Source organism: Rhagoletis pomonella, unplaced genomic scaffold (assembly GCF_013731165.1).
Source record: "Rhagoletis pomonella isolate Grant_MI unplaced genomic scaffold, Rhpom_1.0 Rhpom_scaffold_00004, whole genome shotgun sequence".
Lineage (NCBI taxonomy): Eukaryota > Metazoa > Arthropoda > Insecta > Diptera > Tephritidae > Rhagoletis > Rhagoletis pomonella.
This window is the reverse complement of record NW_023458558.1, coordinates 68,277,910-68,299,399: the sequence shown is the minus strand read 5'-3', so window position 1 is coordinate 68,299,399 and position 21,490 is coordinate 68,277,910. Positions and strand designations below refer to the sequence as shown.

The window sequence follows — 21,490 nt, the reverse complement described above, 5'->3', positions numbered from 1 at the left end:
ACATATATGCAGGAATTAGGTGTCTTTTAGGTGTTCTTCAACGCCACCGAAACTAATTTAGTAGCTCCATTGGTTTCCGAGAAATTCGCAAAAATGTTTACGCAAAAGGTTTACGTAAACCTAGCTGACCCATCGTTAAATTTAGGTTTTAAATTTTCCAAATATATGCTAGAATTAGGTGTCTTTTAGGTGTTCTTCAACGCCACTAAAACCAATTTAGTAGCTCCATTGGTTTCCGAGAAATTCGCAAAAATGTGTTTTTCAGCTAGCTCAGCGCAGTTAAGCTAGCTGAACAATCTTAAATTTTTTTTTTTTTAATTTTCGAGATACATATATGCAGGAATAAGGTGTCTTTTAGGTGTTCTTCAACGCCACCGAGGCCCTAATTAACACCTAAAAGACACCTAATTCCGAGCTAATTTTTATTGATTTTTGGCGACTTGGGTCAGCTAGGTTTATGGACGTGCCAAAATGAGCTTTGAAAAAAGCAAAAAGAGGCATATATTTTTTAATTTTGTTTTGTACTTCCTTTATATACAATGTGTATGGTTAATTAAAGACATACAAAAATATATCTTCTTCTTATTTGGCACTACAACCGTTTGTGAGTTTGGGCCGAGACCAAAAAGCTTTTCCAATTGCCCCTCTCCTGTGCGAATTTGCGCCACTTGGTTGATGAGATTGTAAAGCGTGATTTTCGTTCGTCGAGAGAGGGCTCTGCTTTTCAATTGCCTACCGAGCCCAAAGTAGCACCTGTTGTCAAGAGTTATTCTTCGCTTGATCTCCAGGCTGCTGTTGTTGGTGGTATTTATGCGGGATCCTAGGTAGACAGAGTCCTTCACTACTTCACAGTTATATCTATCGCGTGGACTCTTTATACGTTGCCAGGAGGTCATTTGTCTTGCCCTCGTTCACCGCTAGACCAACCTCTTTAGCTCCTTTTCCTAAACTGGAAAATGCTGCGGTTACGTCCCTTTATTTTAGACCTATGATATCGATATCCTCTGCATACGCCAGCAGCATCGTTCTTTTGCCTTATATGGTGCAGCTGCAATTCAGATTGGCAGCTTGGCGGCCATACATACGGTGGTAAAAAAATTGTAGCCGTAACACTTTTTGCCAAGTTCCAACGTATTATTTTTGTTGTTATTGAACTTTTGTTATTTTTTTATAAAAATATAGTTCTTTCTTTAACAAAACCCGTGCAAGTTTCCAAATTTGTGCCATATTAAAAAAAATTCAACAAACTTTCGTACAAATTTCGAACTTTTTAAAAAGTCTAAAACATCAATCGAAATTTTTTGCCATTTGAAACTTGTACTTTATTCTACTAGAATTCAATGGGATACAAAACTTCGTACTCAGAAATTAATTAAAAACCTCGAAATTTTTACGAAAATTTGTTGAATCTTTTTTTTTAAATTGCATAAATTTTTAAGGCAGTGTCACTCGATTGGTACCTTTGTACAGATTTGTACATTTTTATATTGGGCTATTGGAGGATTTTTTTTGTAGGCAAAAGATTGGTACATTCCAGCGATGTTCTATTGAAAAATTTCAACAAATTAATTTTCGTGATTGGGTGTTCACACAATTGGGATACGATTTGTACCAAATTTTGGCAAATACCCAATCGTGTGACACTGCATTTGAACTTGTATTTATACGGATGGTTTTAAAGAATGAAATATAAAAAAAACTAACCAAAATTAAATAACAGCAAAATAATATTTTAAAACTTGTGAAAATTTGGTGCGGCTATAATTTGTTCGACTAATAAACTTAAAAAAATTACTGTGCATAAGTTTACTATGATTACTCGGCCGTGCTAGTATAGTAGCACAATGCCACTAAGCGCATTTTGATATTTTCAGGCAATAGCCTCATGCAATTATCGATTATATTTTTTGTTGTTTGTGTGAAATATTTAATTTTTATCAGTATTTTTCTTTTAATCAAATTATGTTGAAATAAAAGTGAAACTAAAAAGAAAATTTGCCAGAATACTTATCAAAATAATTTCCTTACGTTTCGTTATCATTGAAACAAAATAAATCAACGAAAAGTTGTATACCATTGCCAGCTCACTATTAACACCTAGCACTTAAATGCATGCCACGGCTTCAGCATTAACGATTAAATTTCTTTTCGTTAAAAACCAAAATAGAATTATTTTGATAACTAATTACCTAAACGATAAAATAACTGAATCGTTTCAACAAAAACGAATGTTTTTTTTGTTGATGCTAAAATTAATGTTACAACGCATCCTTGGTTTATTTGTATTTATTTATTTATTATATGAAATATAATGATCAATAATTACATTGCAAGATTAGGGCAACTGGCAACAACAAAGGCTATCGGCCTCCAGTTTATTTGTATATATTGTATATATGCTGTAGGGCTCCCATATTCGTATGCCGTCAGACATAAAATCAAAATGATAGCATAAAATTTAGATATTCATTTTATTTGTCCAAAATTTGAAAAGGCATATGTGAAGTGCAGAAAACATGAGTGTTCAAAGTAATTTTTATATGAAGGTTAAATAGAAACTTGTTTAAAGAAAACAAACCCCCGATTGCGTCTGCATGGCTCCTGTATAACTTTATAACTTACTTTGAGCTAGTTTTGTCATAGCTAATTAAAAGTGAGGTATTTATCGAAATCCCGCAAAAAAATAACTACAAGTAGATTGTTTTTTATCAATTGATGATTTTTTTCTGTAGGGTATATATGTACTTACATATGATGTTCGTACACAGTCGGCAAAATGAAGAGCCTTTTTAAATAAACGCCTTCGGGAAGGGATTTTCCAATAAGACCTCTTTGGAAGATTTATTAGACGATAGCAGATATTGCGCGTTGTGTGGCTACCCATATTTCGTGTAAATACTTCTCTTCTAAGGGAAGCTGAATAATAAGATCTGGAAACTCTGGCCATTCTATACAAAACGAAAAGGAGTAGAGAATCGAGCACGGAAGGCCTATTGCTTCAAGAGATCTGAAATAAGGGCTCCCAGAAGGCCTCTAATTTTCTAATTTTGCCGACTGGGTATCTACATGTATGAACACATGTTCGTACATACGTTTGTACTTTTTATGCGATTTTTTGTTTTGTTTGTGCGTTTGCCTGAATAGGTGGTCATTTTACAGCATGTGCAAACATCTCCTTGACCGAAATAACTTTGAACCTGAAAAGTTTTCGTTTGCGTTGGTCGCCTGCCTATTTCATGCTAGCGTAAAAAGCAAAATTAAAAACCAAACACACGAAAAAAATTCTTGTCAATACATAATATTAAATATTAGTTTTGCAATGACTTTTTGCTATTAGCAGCGAAGTGTAGAAAATGCTATTTTTAGCTGTGAATTCCTAAGAATTTCATACATACATACATATGTATGAACGTATGTATGTACTATATTTTCGCCTTCAACTGAAAACGATTTTTCGCAAAGGAAAACATTTTAATATTTTATCAAAATTCAAATAAAACCATGCGAAAACACAACATACGCTTCAAAATTTGCAAACGAAATAAATAATGAGCTACATACATATGTAAGAATGTAGGTGTGAAGTTACAGTGACTCAAATAAGTTGCCAAGATTTTTTAAACATTCATAATGTTTTTCAAGATGAAAAAATATTGTCCAAGCTTTAACCAAAAGCTTATAAATCAAAGTGTCAAACTGTATACAAAATTGGGAAAAACTTATCGAATTTTCATCAAAATTTCAAAAGTAATCTGAATCTTTCGAACGTTCTTATAGCCCACACAATTTTAGTCTCATGAAGAGCAAATTTCAACGGGCTAAAAAATCGAGTTGCTTTTATTTATTTTAATTTTTTGAGACGGATTTAGCGCTTTTTTATTTTTATTTTTTTTTGATATAGCAAGTCCAATGTATAAAAACTGGCGTTGTGATTGGTCTTCCGCAATTAATTTTATAAGAAATTCGTGTCTAAATGGAAAAAAATGCGAAAATCTGTCAGAGAGAAAAAGTTATTAAAAATCAACCCGATTTTAAGACGCTTGAATGACAGTGCAAAATCAGATTCAAAAGTTTGAAATTTGTATAAAGTTTGAAACTTTGATTTATATAGTTGGGATTAAAGCTTGGACAACATTTTTATAGACAAAAAAAAATGTTAACTTGAAATATTGCGAATATTTTTAAAAATCAACACGTGTTCATTGTTTCGAGTTACTGTATGTGTATGTATATGTATATTTAAATATGCACAGACTAGCGAGAAGAATAAAATTCACACATTTACAGCCTGTCTAGAAGAAGCGAGCCCGCCATAACTTGGAAAGTACAATATGTACATTAGGCTGGGCCTTAAAATCAAATGAAAGATTTTTTCGGTCTCACCCCTCAAACGGTTATCACGATCACAGATATCACACATAAATTTTGGTCCCGTTTGGAGACGGTTAAAGTGTGTCACACAGGGAATAATGTTCAGATTCCTCTATAGAGACTCAAAAAATTAAAACTAATTTTTTTTTCATCTAATTCCCAAAATCGATATTACCATAGTTGTCTAAAATCCATCCATCGAACATTCCCTTTTGCTAGCTGCATCAACTTTACTCGTACCGAGGTTAACAAAAATTTATCCAGAAGAACTGTTAGACTGAGTTCAGACACGTAAACTTTTGTTGCGGCAACTCGTTACTTGTAGGAGAGGGAGCGACGAGGAAAGGGGAAGGACACCGAGTTGATACAAAAGCGTTGCAACACCAAAAGAGAAGTCGCCAAAAATGAGCAACAAAAGTTTCGGTAGCTGAACTCATTCTTAGCATTCACCTCAGTAATGAAGTTGTCGCGAAATGAAAAGTTGTGAGCAGATGATTATTATTATACAGTTGAAGCGAAGCAACCATTTTTTTTCTTTACTATTGAAGCAGGATACATTTTCGGGGACCCCCACTTTCAACTTGTGAACCCCCATATTTTTTTTCGCGCCAACGTCGACCCCCGTCGAGTCTCTCGTGGACCCTTGGCGGTCCACCTGGACCACTTTGAGAATCACTGGGCTACACATACATATTGAGCGATTTGTCACAATTTTGTGCAGAATGCGTTGATAGTTTCTTTAATTGCTGTGCTGATGAGTGGACGCTTGAGGTTCAAAAGAATACCTACCTCGGTGTCCACACACTTTTGGGTCTTCTTACTAAATCTTTTATGTGTTGTGAATTTGTAATTGGTTTTCTTGCTAAATATTTACGAACTCATATATGCACGCATATATATCTGTATACCGTTTTGGCTAGTTAATAGTTGCCATTATTGCCATTAGACATCACAAATCACACATTATGAATGACGCCTTTTGGCGCTTGCCGTTTGAATATGACGACTATGCTGCGTTAACGATGTTAGCTTACCAATAAGCAAGCACCATGAATACAACAAGCAAAGAAACAACGTCAATATTACAAGCCACCCCCATTGCCCCACCACTGCCACGACCAGCCGGCACGCAGCCAGCCAGCACTACCAAATTAAGCGTTATCGAAAGTGTATTTCTAATTTCAAATGTGAATTGTGAAATGTGATTAACAGCAGCACCGAAGGGGACAGGGGCTACGATAGCAACACCGACGGATACTTACGCGCATAAGGCAATCTTACGTGTATGAATGTGATGTATTTAGTTCGCCACCATATTCGATGGACTTACTAGATATATTGTAATTTTATTCGGAGTATTTTTCAGCAGTCAACAATACAATTTATAATAAGCAAGAGAAGAACGTGATATCAAAATTTGCATAAGAAATACATACATACATACATATGTATATATTTTAATGTCTCCATGTTTGTGTATATATACATACTTATGTATGGGAATGGAAATATTTGCGTTATAAAGAGGGCGCGCACAGCACCTGGCAGCTTATCAAATGTTGTTAAAGTTGCTGATTTTAGTAGTACCCATAAAGATACAAAAATACATAGCATATATGAATGGGCCCATTGTGTGATTAAATAGGACTATCTATCATAAGAAATCGAATTCTAAACATCCTGATTTCGGTAAGCCAGTCTTCCTTTGACGTCAGCGATACTCACGTACACATCACTAGGAATGAAGCCATTGCCTTACCCCTATAGCACAGTCCAAATGGGGAAACATCTCCGAGTTGTTCGAGACCAAAAGAGCGTTTGGATTATAGAAGATTAATATCATCGTAATACTATGTTCACGTAGAGGCAGTCATTCACTAGTTTTGATGTTGTTGTACATATCTACATATATCGCACGAATCTCCGCTTGGAAATGCCCATTGCTATCGATCTTTGAAAACTCGGCGCTAACTATACCAGCTCCAGTTTTCCCAACTTAAAGTTTTGATCCAGGAGCCTAACTTCCTCTCCGGGTTTTAATTCGGAAGTAGCTAGGAGCCAGCGAAGAAGGCTCTTATCGCCGTGTTGACGGTTGCATCCAAATGTGCGTTCCATGCGAGTGTGTTATCCAGACATATTCTAGTGCGCGCCCAGAGTAAATTACGTCATGGATAACATTTTTCTCCGGCTAACCGGAACTAGAGTAGTAGAGTAGTAGGATTAATGAATAATGCTTTGGTGCCCCACCATCTTTGTGTATTGCGCAGGGCTTGTTGCATGTGGTTGGAGATCTTTTTGCCATGCAGCCCTGTTACGCAGATCACCGGATCGTCTGCATAGCCTTGTGTTTCGAAGCCGTGGTCGTTCAGTAGGAAGGGGAGTTCGTCTATAACCACAGTCCACAGGAGAGGGCAGAATACACTACGTTGTGGATGTAATAAATTCTTTCGTGCCTCCCTACTCCGTACTGATCTTCCTTGATTTTAGCATAGAAAACGTCCAATTCTTGCTGATGGGCTTACTCTCTTTCATATCAGGGTATCTCTTATTGCCCGGTATGACGTGTTGCCAAAAGCCCCTGAAATGTCAAAGAGAGTAAAAACGGCTATGCTCTTAGACTCCAGAACCTATTCAATTTTCCTCGCAGGGCTATGAATGGCAGTCTCACTGGATTTGCCTGGTTGATAAGCAAATTCGTTCTTATTCAGTGGTTGTTCCGTTAGGTTGACTTCTCTGATGTGTTTATCCACGCCTTTAGGATGAAGGCTTCTGCACAGGTTTACCTGCCTTCGGTAAAAATAAGACCTTAACCTCTGTCCATCTACTGGGAATAGCATAGTAAAATTTAAAAAATTTTCCAAGTCACTTTTCTCGAAAAGCCCTGTATGTATGATTTTAATTTTAGAGTTTTTAGAAACTAGGAACAATATATGTACTTTTAAAAATTGCAAGATTGTCCAATGTCCGGTAACCTTTCATTTCATCTTGGTTAAGACGCACGGTGAGCAGGGTGCACGTTATTCGACCCCACCTAAACCTGTTATGATTCGGATGTATTTTCACCGCCGCACTGTGTCATTTAAAGAAACAAGAATAAATTGCCCGAATCAGTATTTATCGTTATTTTCAACCAAATCGTCATTTTGAACTTAGGCAACGGAAGTAAATACTTATGTACATACAAGTTGTAAATTGTTTCTACGTTCGATTTTAATTAAACTTAATTTTTACGGATGTCAAATAGATATATTTCTACACGTATGTATATGAGCCATTCCACACTATTTCAATTGGTCAAAAACTGCTTTTGCTCGATTTTCGGATATGGTGCAGAGGAGGTCCTAAAGTATTTGTAAATGCAAGAAAAACAACATTTTTTTTTTCTAAGTTATACAACAACCAAAATGTTAGGAGTCTCGCTGTAAGCCATTGTTTATCACATCATATCTCGATAAATATTGGTTGTATCAAAAAAATCAGTTAGTGCTTTTTTATTGACAAAGAGCCAGAGATTTATAAAAAAGAGTTTATGTTTTTTACGTCCAATTTTCCATACATAACTAAAATAGGGCGTTTTTCAATCAAATTGTAAAATAGGGCGTTGTTGAAAATTTTTCTGAGATAGAGCGTTTTCGAAGTGGCTGTCAAGATAGCCTCTCAACCATCGATATACTCGCATAGTAAAAATTAACACATATTTTGTTCTAGTGAGATACTGATAATCGATACAGCTATAAAGAAGAGGTACCAGTAATTTCTGCATACACAACTCAAAATTTATATTTTTTGGATTATAAATCTATTAAGTAAATGAGCGATAATAATAATCTATATTATTTTATACAAAATGGTAAAGATTATAAAATATATTAAAGAAAATGAAACAAAAACTTAAAACCTTGAAAATGTGTTCAGTTTTTGTTACGATACATTTCATAACGGTCAAAACAAAAATCATAGCCGTTCCAATTTTATACCAGTTCATATTTAATGATTCACGTCAAAAAAGTTTTAGCCCCACCTAACTTAATTACATGCATATAGAAAAACTAATCTCAAACAGAAATGTGCAATGTGTTTAGAATTTAGTACGTTTTATATCTTCTGCCGGAAATTGTGTTCTTTTATTTCATCACACGGCAGCAATGTTTGAGAAGTGCTTTTCTTATTTGAGATTGCTAGTATTTTCGCAGCTGCTGCGCAATGAGCATCGTTCGATCAGGAATATATGATGCTTTGAATGTAATTTGTTACTCCTCTGCCCTTTTTGGTAAAAAAAAAATCTATTACACATTACTGACGCTAACTTCGAATTTCCACAACTTTTTCTGATTTACTTAGTCTTTAAGGATATTTGTAGCTAAACTGTTATTTTTTATGTAAAAATTTAATTTTAAATTAATAGATTTTTGTTTTTTTTTTTCAAGAAAATTGTTAAAAATTCTCTTATACAAAATATTAATAGAAGTACAATTGCGGAATTTAATCAGTCATTTTTGCATGTTCTATGGCGAATTATCTATATCTAATGCGCTCTTTCTCTAACCTAGTCCCACATTCAATTGTAGTCCATGTATGTATATTTTTTGCGCTTAAAGTTGCTAGAAATTTTTATTGGCTGGAATATTTTCCTAATACGACCTGACTCATATTTCATGTTCGAAAACATAAAAACATAATGCCTGCAAACCCATAGTTTTCATCAGCCAACTGCTGCATATATTTGTGCAGAAAAAGAATGTAAATTATAAATTTGCAACAGCTGTAACGATTAGCTGCACATATCTGTATAATGGACCAAAGTCACAAATTTTAGTGTAAATTTTATGAGTTGCACAAATCGATTATGGAGGAACTCTGCACATTTATGCTTATGATGTACATACATACATATATTGTTTGTTGTCATGGCCACGTGTAGAAATGTCATCAACCGTTTACTACTGCTCACATCAGTTTGTAGTAGAGATGGGCACGGGCCTAAATTTTCAGGCCCGGCCCAGCACGAGTGTAAAATCAACTTTCAAAAACACGCACGAGCCCGCACGTTAAGAATTTTAGTGGGGCCCGGCCCGGCACGACGGGATACGTCCCAGCCCGGAAATAAAGAGCTAACTCTTATTGTATGTATACATATGTACTTATTTTTAATTTTTTGTTTATGTAGAGGTTTAAATATGCACTTTTTTTTAAATAAAAAAACACAGCTTATCTAAATTTGCAACGGGCTTTTTCGTGCTTATTCGTGAAATTTTACTGAACGCCCATGCACGCACGAGTTTGTGCTGACAGCAAATATTCCGGCCCGTACTCGCGGGCTTACGCAAAAGCCCGGCTCGTGCGCATCTCTAGTTTGTAGATAGGTGCAACGCATCGCCAGAAGGGCCTTGCAAGCAACCGTAGTTCAAAAATTAACCAGTAGACAAACGAATTCTATCGATTTGCCAGTGAATAAGCGTATTTATCAAGGTAATGATGCAATAACAAAGAGCGAAAAGAAAAGATCATTATAAATAACGATAACGAGAACAGTAGTTATTGCTGTAGTCATCAAATTTCGAATTGATTATGCCCCGTCAAATAACATGCTGAACCTTTTATCATAGCTATATGTATATACAAACACAAATTCAATTGACAAATCACATATGGCTCGTTTAATAATAAGAGAATTATTTCAAACGCGAGTTGATATACATACAAGATTTGCTCTTTATTTGATGTTTGGACCGCACCACCTTACAGGAAAAAAATTAAAGGTACCCCATACATTTTCGCGTCCAAAATATTTTTGCAAGGAAATTTCGAAAAAAAAAAAACTTTTTTTGGCCGAATCTAGGGGTCGCCTGGTTCCATTTTCAGGTAAATTCTATGTTCAATAATCGAAATACTTCCTTAGCACAAGTTTAATGTTTTTTGACAAGCTTTAATATACTGACATTAGGGTGGTACGTTAGTCTGACAAGAACTGAGATGTGGTGGGTAAGTACTTGTTGTTGTTGTTGTTGTTGTAGCGGCTACAACAACCCCGCCCAGATCGGCTATCTCAGTCGTTGTCGTCGAGATCCACTAACGGCAGCCCCAAGAAGCGTGCAGCCTCTATGGGGTCAGTCCATAGGGACGACGCCGTTAGGGTTGTGGAGTTTTCCGGGCATGCGAAGAGATGTTTCGAGTAGTGTGTGGGGTCTCTCCGCATGCCGGACATTCGTTCGGCACATCCGCATTTAACCTAGACAGGTAGGAATTTAGCCTGCTGCAGTAGCTAGAGCGAAGTTGGGTCTCCCGAGGCAGATGGAGGTCCGTCATGTCGATGTCCGGTGTTTGTGTGCCTAGAACGGCATTCACAGGTCTTGAGTCTACATAACTCGAGACTGCGTTCCTGTGAATGCCGTTCAGGGCCTGTCTATGAGCTGACGGGTCCAGAGGTTGCTTAATGAACCTCTGGACTTTGTCCGTCAGTTCATATAGATGCCTCCTGACGTGCCTCGGCGAGGGCTCCTCTGCAAGCAGCTGTCCATTTGGGTGGCCACATCTGTGGCTCCCAACAAGAAACTGCTTGCAGAGCATCGTGTTGTGCTCCCTAATTGGGAGCATTTTTGCCTCATCGTGGAGGTGGTGTTCTGGTGTCATCAGGAGGCATCCTGTCGCTGTCCTGAGTGCTGTATTTTGTACCGTCTGTAGCTTCGTCCACTGCGTCCTACTAGTCCCCGGCGACCACACTGGTGCTGCGTAGTTTACGACCGGGCGGCCTATAGCCTTGTATGTTGCCAGCAACGTTTCTTTGTCTTTGCCCCAAGTACTGTCGGCTAGCGACTTGAGGACCTTGTTGCAGCTCTGTACTTTATTGACAATAGCGGTTGTGTGCGCAGAGGAGAGCAGGCTGTCGAATGTTACTCCGAGTATTTTAGGATTATTCACCGTCGGAATTGGTGTGTCATCGACGTGAATTCCTAGCGGTAGCCTGACCTCCTTCGTCCAGGTTGTGAACAGGGTCGCAGAGGATTTCGTAGGGGAGAGGGCTAGACACTTTGCAGTGAAGAAGCGAGAAAGGTCAGAGAGATATCCGTTTACTTTCGAACACAAGTCATCAATTCCATTCCCAGTCGCCATGATCGAGCAATCGTCGGCGTAAGAGACAATCGAGACTCCCTCTGGTGGTTGAGGGAGCTTTGAAATGTAAAAGTTAAACAGTAGTGGGGAAAGGACACCACCCTGTGGAACCCCCTGTTTTATTTTTCTAAGTTTGCTCGATTTGTCTCTAAACATTACCGACGAGTGTCGACCACTCAGATAATTTGCCGACCACCGTTTGAGCCTCTGTGGGAGAGAGGAAGCCTCTATATCTTCTAGTAGCGTGGCATGGCTGACAGTGTCAAAAGCCTTTGACAGATCCAACGCTACTAGAATCGTTTTCTCACAGGGACGTTTACAGTTACGGCCACGAGTTATCTGAGTGTTTATGGCGTTAAGTGCCGTTGTTGTACTGTGCACTTTACGGAAGCCATGCTGATGCTTCGCTGGGGTCAAGTGGTTTGTGAAGTACGGGAGTAGCAAGGCCTCGAGTGTCTTCGCTACCGGGGAAAGGAGTGTTATCGGACGATAAGAATCTCCTATGTTGGCGGGTTTCCCCGGTTTAAGCAGTGGGACCACTCTCCCCACCTTCCAGATGTCTGGGATGATGAGAGTGGCCATGGACAAGTTGAGGACCTCCGTTAGGTACGCTACCCCCGCAGGACCCAAATTTTTCACCATCAGCATGCATATTCCGTCGGGACCCATGGCTTTGGAGGCTTTCGCCTTCCCGATGGCTACCTGAACTTCACCGCAAGTGAAAGCAAGGGGGCACAAGTTGTTGGCAGTTTGTGCAGCCTTCTGGTCACTCGACGCTTGGCTTTGTCGACCGGAGGATGCAGTATGAACTGCCGGCTAAAATAGCTCGCGCATCGCTCCGGGTCCGACGAAGCATGGTCGCCGAAAGAAATTTCGACTCTGTCGTCGTGCTTCGTCGGATTGGACAGTGACCTCACGGTTAACCAAAGCTTACTCACACCAGAGGCGAAGTTACAGGTCTTCAGATGCTCCTCCCACTTCTTCCGCTTATGTACGTTTACTAGTTGCCGAATCTCCGCGTTGAGATCCCTAATACGGGGATCTCCGGGATCGGCCTGACGAAAGCTGTCGCGCTCATCGGCTAGAACAGCCGCTTCGGCAGGGAAGTTTGGACGTGGGTCCGTAATACATCCTGCCGGTATGAAGCGAGCTGCAGCAGCAGTGACAGCCCTGCGGAACTTACGTTCACCGAGATGGACGTCGGTTGGTGTGGGAAGCGCAGTGAAGGTGTTTTCAGTAAACTCCGCGTAACCTTTCCAATCAGCTTTAGAGAAGTTGATATAGGTTCGGTGTTTAGCGGAGGCAAAGTCGGTTGGTTTATCTATCAAGATGACTATGGGTAGATGGTCTGATGCTAAAGTCAGCATAGGTCGCCATGTTATGCTGTTTATCAGACCAGCGCTGACTATGGTGATGTCTGGCGAGCTGCTGCAGTTACCCATAATCCTGGTGGGTGCGTCGTCGTTCATTGTGCAGAATGTAGAATCGTCTATCCGCTCAGCCAATTCTGTTCCCCTACGATCGTTTGACAGGCTTGAATGCCAAAGATTGTGGTGCGCATTAAAGTCACCTACTACCATACGGTTTTCACCTCTGAGGAGCGCACCTATATCAGGGTGATATCCTGCCGGGCAGCAGGTGACAGGGGGTATGTGTATATTAAATATTTCGAGCTCGACATCGCCTGACCGGATAGCAATGCCCTAACATTCTAGGGTGGTATCCCTGCGGTCGATGTCTGCTTCGATAAGACGATACTGCACGGTGTGGTGCGTGATGAACGCTAAGCCACCACCATTATCTCGCTCGCGATCTCGACGGTGCACGTTGTACCCGGCACAATTCCACAATGTTGAATTGCTGTGCAGCTTCGTCTCTTGGACCGCAGCTATCAATATACCATGCCGACACATAAAGACGGTTATCTCCTCAATCTTGCTCTGTAGCCCGTTACAGTTAAAGTGGGTAAGTACTATAACAGGGTGCTTGAAGTCAATGAACATTGGAATAACAAATTTACTCCTCGAGACAAAAAAAAAATCGATATATATACTTATGTATCATACTTTAAGATCTGGCTGCAAATGCAAATCGAAATTGTCTTTCAAAAATACTTTAGATCAGGCATCAGTTTGGTCGCCTGTACTTTTACAACAATAGCACATATTTGGCAACTTTCATTGAGATTTTTGCTATAAACGATCATCAAAGTTACAAAAATTCATACAAATATAGGGTTTTTGGGTTTACCGATGAAAACTTCCATTTAAATACATAATATTAAAGGCCTAAAAATACGGTGACCATTCGTACCGAATTTGGCGGGACAGTATCGATTTTGAGAAAATTGTCCCGCTGAAATTTTTTTAAAAGTCGAAAAGTGTCGCGTTTTTTTCATATTTGTAACGATTAAATCCCGACTTCCAGAGTTTTCTTTATTTATTTAATAGGAGCGCCCTGCTCTCTGGCCCAAAAACCATTTTTCTGACAAACGTGGCATACTTTCGTTATCACAAAGAACATAGAGCATAAGGGAGCCATAAACATAGCCAGCATCCTTATTTTCTATGATCTTTGGTTATGTTTTATTCTGTCAAACTGCAACTCTCGCTATATTGCAGGCTAGCATTCTTGCTTCATATTTTTAAGGTTTTTAAAATTATTTGTTAAGCTATTTTTTTTTAATCAAACTTGAATTTAGTGATATTATAAAAAATAATACCAATTTCCTCAAAAAAATTAGGATATGAAAAATATAAGCTGTATTATATAATGTGCATACATTTTTCAAGTTTCTCTCTTTGTTTTGTTTTAAATAAAAGTATATTAAAAAATGTGATATGCATTTTTATTCTAAAAACAAAATTTTATGTTCGGATTCGATGCTTTAGAACTGCCCCGATTTTTGTCTACAAAAATCTGGTCACCGGACTGTAAAAGTATATAGTATACCTGCACTAAACATTAAATTAAGTTATTGTAAACTAGATATAGGGCTTTTTGTGTTTATATCATTAGTGACAGAGTTATGGGACCAGCTCTTAACGCATGACCGCCGTGGACACCGTTTTATAAGTAGTTAGCGGAATAAAGAGATATTCGATATTTGATAGCGAGAACGACGGATATGTTTTAATAACCACTTAGCCTTCTGAGTATTTCAGTACCTACAAATCTTATTTCCAAAATTTACAAATCGGGTAAACCCCGAAATAAATAGCAAAAAATGTGGAAGTCCGTAGTATACAAGAACAGACAATAGGATGTTTTTTCAATATCAAAAATACTTAACTTGATTAGAAATAAACTTAAGAAACCCCAACGGCACTCACCTGTGCTGCACCATTATCCCTTTGTACTTGAAATCGCGTCAGATCTTGTTTAATAGATTCGAGCGCCTCGGCTGTATATTTATTTTTGGGGCGACCCCTTTTTTCGCCCGCTGGATGCATTCTTGTGATATTTAGTAGTCATATCACAATCAAGTCACTTAAGCAAAGCCAAAAATATAAATTTTTTTTTTTTTTGGTTGCCGATTGCACACTTTTCCTAGCCTAGGTTTTGTTGGCTTTTGTTCTTTGTAACTTTCCGACTTTGGCTCAAGCTTTACTTTTTTATCTACTACTTTTTTGTGTAGACTATAGGCTGATTTGACTACTTGGCTACTTTTGTCGTATTGTGATCCACTTTATTCTTAGTATAATATTTAATCAAGATAAGTGTTGCGGGAGTGCTAGTGAGCAATCGTGGCATAGTAGAGCGCCGTTGTATTTTTTTATTGTATTTACAATATTTTCAATGTGTAAATTCTGCGAAAAGCACAAAAACAGTTAATTTGAATAAGAATCCACATCACTATAGACTTACAACACACTTTGTTGTAAAATATTTGCACTTTTTATTTATTCTTTATCAACGACGTTAACAACAACTTTACAAACTGAGAAACGGTTCAACGCGCATTCCTTGATGACTACTTTTGGTATTCAGCTTGCTAAGATCTGAAAGTAAGAAAATAGAAAAGCATATTTAGTTGTTGCTAGCTAAAGCCCAAAAAAAGCTATATAAATGCCTAAGAATGTACTACATTAGAGTTCGACCGAACGTAAAATTTTTTGACGAAACAGAAATGAACTTTACCACATGCTGAGCCAACATGCAATTCTCGCACTTAATAGATTAACAAGTGTCCGAGTGCAGAAGTTTAAAAATTGTAAAATAACTTTTTCTATAGTTTTTACAAGTTACCTAATATATTCCATTTCAGCGAAACTCCTTCTCAAACTCTTTTTCTTTTAACTTTTAGGCTGGGACCATTCATACAGCCCAGCCCCAAACAGAGTGCTTCGGTTCAAGGGCGACCACCGGAGCCATTCACGAAAAATTCTCCCAAGAAACATTTGACGGAAACAAAACCTTCCGGCCTGTACCACAGCTACCGTACCTCTGACCTATTTTAATGCAGCTTCATAAATTACATATTTTAAAACTAATTTCATATGGAAAAACCTAATCACTCAAATACCATAAAAAACCAGCAGACCCGGCGAACTTCGTTCCGCCCAAAATAAATTTTTTGTATTGAAACATTTTGGTCCAACAGTTCACGTTCATGATTTTCAGTGACGCATTTATCTTCTAATATTACGGTTTGGTGGTTGTCAGAAGGCATATTTCCATTGCCGCCTTAAATAACCTTTTTCTTTAAATTTTTAAGTTTTGTTGCTTAAAAAATATTTTCTTATATTATTTATTGTTTGAACACTTTTTTGATTATTCTTTTTTTAGTTTCATTTTATCCAATTTTTAGTTTTTCTTGTTTTAATAAAATATTTTTTAATTTTGTTTAGTTTTTGGAAAACTTATTGCTAAACGATAGATAGAATACCGCTATCCTCCTCGTTAGCAGATCTTTTAATTATTCATTCGAAATACAGAAAAGAGCTTTCAAGATAGTTGCCGGAGAAAGACATTTGTCTTTCGAAAGACTGTGGTGAGTTGAAAGACAGATGCCAGTATTGGCTTGTTAGTGGTTTTGTTTGTCTTTTAGCAAACCGTTTCTAAAATCAAATGAAATTAAAAAAAAATAGGTGCCTTCTTAACACAATAAAATCTACAAATCAAAAGAAAATTTAGTAGATCACAAAAACAAAAAATTAAATAAAATTAGTTTTTAAAACTTTAACAAGAAAATAAAATAAATAAAAAAGGAAAAAGAAAATTTTCCTCCCTGGAACTTGAACTCGGATCTCTCGAATGGCACGCCAGTGCTCTGCTCACTCAGCCAATGCGACTGTTAAGGCAATGTGCGCAAAATGATATACATAAATATCTATTTTTAACCGACTTCCAAAAAAGGAGGAGGTTATCAGTTCGTCGGAATATTTTTTTTTTTTTTATGTATGTTGCCGCATAACTTTGGACCACGTCAACCGATTTCGATAATTCTTGCATCGGAAGGTAGTGTCTCAGAGGTGGTCCCATACTAATCTGGTTGAGATCCGATCAGTGGATCATGAGATATATATATATATATTTTTTTTTTATATGGGAGTTGAAGTCGGTTTTTTTTTGCTAAAAATTACTTGTTATATTTGATTTCAAACTGAACGAAAAAAAGTGAGTGATGCTACAAAAAAGGGCCGCAACTGGGGCCATACTTAAATTTTTCGTTTCATCATTTTTAACTCTGAGAGGAAACATTAATTAACATATTTAACGATCATTAGTGAAGTGCCGTTAGAGCTAATTTAATAAACGATTCTGAGTGCGGCTGTTAGTGAAAAATTTCCTACATTTAAGTAAATTGCTACTTAAAACAAAGAAATTACATAAATTTTTTTGTTTTAAGACAATTTGGCTTTATCGCAATATTGTTCCCTATTTTTACTTAAACTTGTATTGAAATCTCTTTTATGGGTGTATGTAAATTTGTTAGGGGCAAGTCTTGCAATACATTTTTGACCAACTTCCCGATGACCTAGAGACTTGAAACTTCACCGTTGGCTCAGAATCCGATGACAATGCAATACGAAAGATAAGTTAATCTGATAGGTGGCGCAGGAGTCGCGATATTTGAAAACCCCGTAATTATAGTCCGATTTGGTTTATATTTAAAGCGTATATTTACTGATAAGTGGCGCACGAGTCGATATATTTGGTAAAACAGTATTTATGGTTCAATTTCGTTTAGAAAGTTTGCTTTAAAAATATTTGTTTTTATATTAACTGATTTGTTCTAAAAACACACATTCACTGCTTTATAGTTCTTTACAAAATAATAAAAACAATGATGTTTCTAATTAGAAATAGAAAATGGCAAAACAAATTTGTTCGGGACATAAAACAGGCCTAGCAGATAAGAGGGTTAAATAAAAGGAACTTTAACCGTTCAACAAAAACAAACGTTGATGGTTTTGTAAATCAGGCACACTCACGTCCTGCTATATTTTTTTCAATCACGTTCACGCACGTTTTCTCACGGACATATTTTTCAATTTGAAACTTTATTTATATAAATAGGCTTTTATCACACAAGTACAAAAGCTCACAAAAACTTGGACAAACGCCTAGCAAGGGCTGAAGGCGCTACTATTATTTTATCAAATTTCAGATATACTTATATATCTAATACGAGTATAATAAAGAATTGGTATCAATATTCATTCTTCCACAATTTTGCCTGACACAGAAAAAAATCTTTCACTAGTTGCTGAGCTAGCTGCTATTTTTAAAATTTGCCTTGAAAGACTTGAAGTGGTAAATCTTTAGCTTTCTGCCAAAATTTTAAAACATCGTCACAACTTTTGTTTTCCAATTTTTTCAATTAAATCTGCATTTCCAGTTTTGATTTTTTCAAAAACCATTTCTGAAGATTCATTTGTTGCATCTTTAAATTTGTCAAAAGTGCACGGGTTTTTGCCCTTTTCGAGGTAGAAGGAATGTCATCATGCAGAATTTGGAAATCGTGCTGAGGGCGCTCTTTTCTTTAAGTACATTTCTACCTAAGTTATCTTCAAGCATTGCCTTTACCGTCCCTATTCTATGTTCGCGCTGTTCTGCAGATAAAAACTGTAACTCTTTAAACGGAGGATTTAAAAACAATCACAGAAATTGGACTGAACTTGGTTGGAATCTTTTATTTAAAGCAACAGCCGTGTTTTTATTCAAATCGATAATGACTTCAGAATCAGATGCATTCGCCCAACAATGCTTTTGCAGTTTTTTGTACCACAGAACGTGCTCATGGATGGTTGGATTTTATTTATTTATTTATTTTAGCCAATAAATTTGAATTTACTTTAGATAGTTTATGAAGCTCATTTCTTTCTATTAATAATTTTTGAACTGCTTGCCGCATTTCGCGAATGCTGAGCAGCATTATAGGAGTTCCACCGTGTCTCAACTTGTTGCTTTAACATAGTTTGATAGTTTGTTATTGAGTTCCTACAAGCTTTTTTGAAGCCTCTACGCATTTATATTCTTCCACAAGAAAGTCATGTTTATATGGAAAAAAGTGCAAAAGCCGTCAGCAAAAAAAAAAATTACTAAAAATCAATGCGATTTTATAGCCGCTCAAAACTTGCACTCATTTTACTAGAATTTTATAAGCTTGTTAACTGCATACCCAAAAAATTTCTAAAAACTCTGGTTAAGAAGCTCGAAATTTAGATAAAAAATTTTGGAATTTTTACAAGTTCTGTATAAAGTGTGATTTATATAGTTTTTGTTAAAGCATAACCCATATTTTTATAAAAAAATATTTAAAAAAAATATGGCTTGAAAAACACTGTTAATATTAAAAACTGAACACCATTCATCCATTTTTGACCGCCACTGTACATTAGAGTCGTCAAATTTTTGTATGGGGAAAAATGTTCATCCTAGAAAACGAGGCACCCCCTTAGTTTTTTCCTTTTGATATTTGTAATACCTATACCAACTTTCAGTTTTCTACTGCAACTAATGCAGGGTGCTCAATGACCTTGAAATGCGCTACTAGATCGCTGTGAAACTGGCAAAAATATTCGTGATTTTTATAAAAAGCTACTGTTGCCATGACAACTGAAGCTTGTGCGATTTTAATACCCGAGCGCACTTGTGCACAAGGGTATTAAAACTTTGTTCACATAACGGATGTTTGTAACAGGCAAAACGAATCGAGATAGATATAGACAAATGTATACATAAATGATCAGAATGAAAATAGAAATCGATTGAGCGGTGACTGTCTGTCCGTCCGTCTGTGCACATGATAACTCGAGTAAAAATTGAGATATCTTAACGAAACTTGGTATATCTTGGTAACCGCTGTACCAATTTCTTCCAAACCTGGCACAATTGTTGGCCTTGGTACAGCATACCAAATGGCCGAAAATTTTTAAAATCGGACAATAACCACGCCCACATCCCATATAACGGTAATTTAGAGAAATACGAAACCTTCGATAAATCAGTTAATATTAAAGCTAATTTATTCAAAATTGATGCTTGCAACAATTCTTTACCAATACGTTTATGATAAAATTTTGGAAAATGGGCGTGGCACCACCCACTTATGATCACATCTCGGTAACCGTTCTACAAATTTGTACCAAACTCGGTATGGTTATAGTGCTTGCCACATAAAAGCAAAACGTTGAAAATTATTGAATTCGGACTAAAATGACGGCCGCTTTTCAAATAACGGTAAATTTCAGAAATGCTTGAATCTTCAATATTTTGAAATTTAAGGACGCTAATTTACCCAAAATTGATACACCGTGGCTTACCATGTAGCGGTAGCTTTCGGAAAGGTGAAAAACATATATTTAATACTTGCGCCGGGTATTTAATGTTCGGCTCCACCCGAACTTAGACTTTCTAACTTGTTTTTTTTTTACTCATTTTCATTTTTAATTCTTTTAATACATGAAAATATCGGTATGATTGATAAAATATGATACTTGTATATACTTCCGAATCAAGGGCGTTAAAATATCAAGAAAACACCGCGTCAATTACTGTTTTCTAGCTTGTAGTTTGCGCATTTCTATTTGTATATATTCCTAAATTTAGTTTTTGCCTATGTTGTATAAAACATGGTTGCAAATATATTTATTTTTATTTTTATTATAAAAATACTTAAGCGCACCCGAAATTCCTCACCATTTGAGGAATCGCTCACAAAGTGGCAACACTGGTATACACATCAAAAAGGGATAAAGGCCATACTGTTAACGTAATGTTAAACATTAGTGAGGCACTAATTTTTGTGGGATTTAGGCTCACAATATATCGACGGTACTTTGGCAAAACCTCGTATCTCAAAACACTGTCGAACAACACTCTCTAACAAAATACTCTCAATTAGGGCTGTGCGATTATTCGATTACTCGAGCAAGTTGGTTAAACATTTATTCGGTTAATCAATTACTAGAGTAATCAAGATTTTGATTACTCAAAACAATGATTAATCGAGTTACTTGAAATATGATTACTCAAAAAAAAAAATAATTTTGCTCGTTAAAAGAGTTTGCTTTGGAAAATGCTTATTTTCTTTTTTACATTCTGTATATGAAAAAAAAAATTTTCGTTTTAATTTTTGAAAACAGAAACGTTGTTTTCAACGTATCAAGGAACTTTAACTACTTTATACATATGTAAAGAGTTGAAATGTTGATTACTCATTTTACTCGAAATGTTGATTAATCATAAAGCAAATTACTCAAATAATTTTTTTTTTGGTTAATCAAAAATCTTAATTACTCGAGTACCTGAACTTTTGAGTAATCATAATTTCCAATTAATCGAATAATTGAGTTATTTACTTTATGATTAATTAAAATTTTGAGTAATCAATTAATCGCGCAGCCCTACTCTCAATTAATAACAGAAAATCATTTTTAAGAACTTTGTTACTGAATATTGAAGATTAAGTACTTTTTAGTTAATTTGGAATAATGTATCGTAGCATTTTAAGACCTATTATGAATTAATTTTACGGGATACGAAGTAGAAGTGAGTTCTG

The 21,490-nt window shown here is 36.5% G+C and overlaps 1 protein-coding gene across 3 annotated transcripts in view; it reads right to left on the bottom strand.

The window, feature by feature from the left end:
* LOC118738035 (serine/threonine-protein kinase Warts) overlaps nt 1–21,490 on the bottom strand; it is a 68,948-nt gene that overhangs the window by 25,601 nt on the left and 21,857 nt on the right. For 2 of the 3 annotated variants that reach the window (XM_036468913.1, XM_036468915.1), the window contains exon 2: nt 14,814–15,482. In XM_036468913.1, the coding sequence (XP_036324806.1) occupies nt 14,814–14,933 (120 nt within the window). In that variant the 5' untranslated portion in view covers nt 14,934–15,482. The remainder of the gene's footprint in view (nt 1–14,813; nt 15,483–21,490) is intronic. The other variant, XM_036468914.1, reaches the window with a different exon arrangement.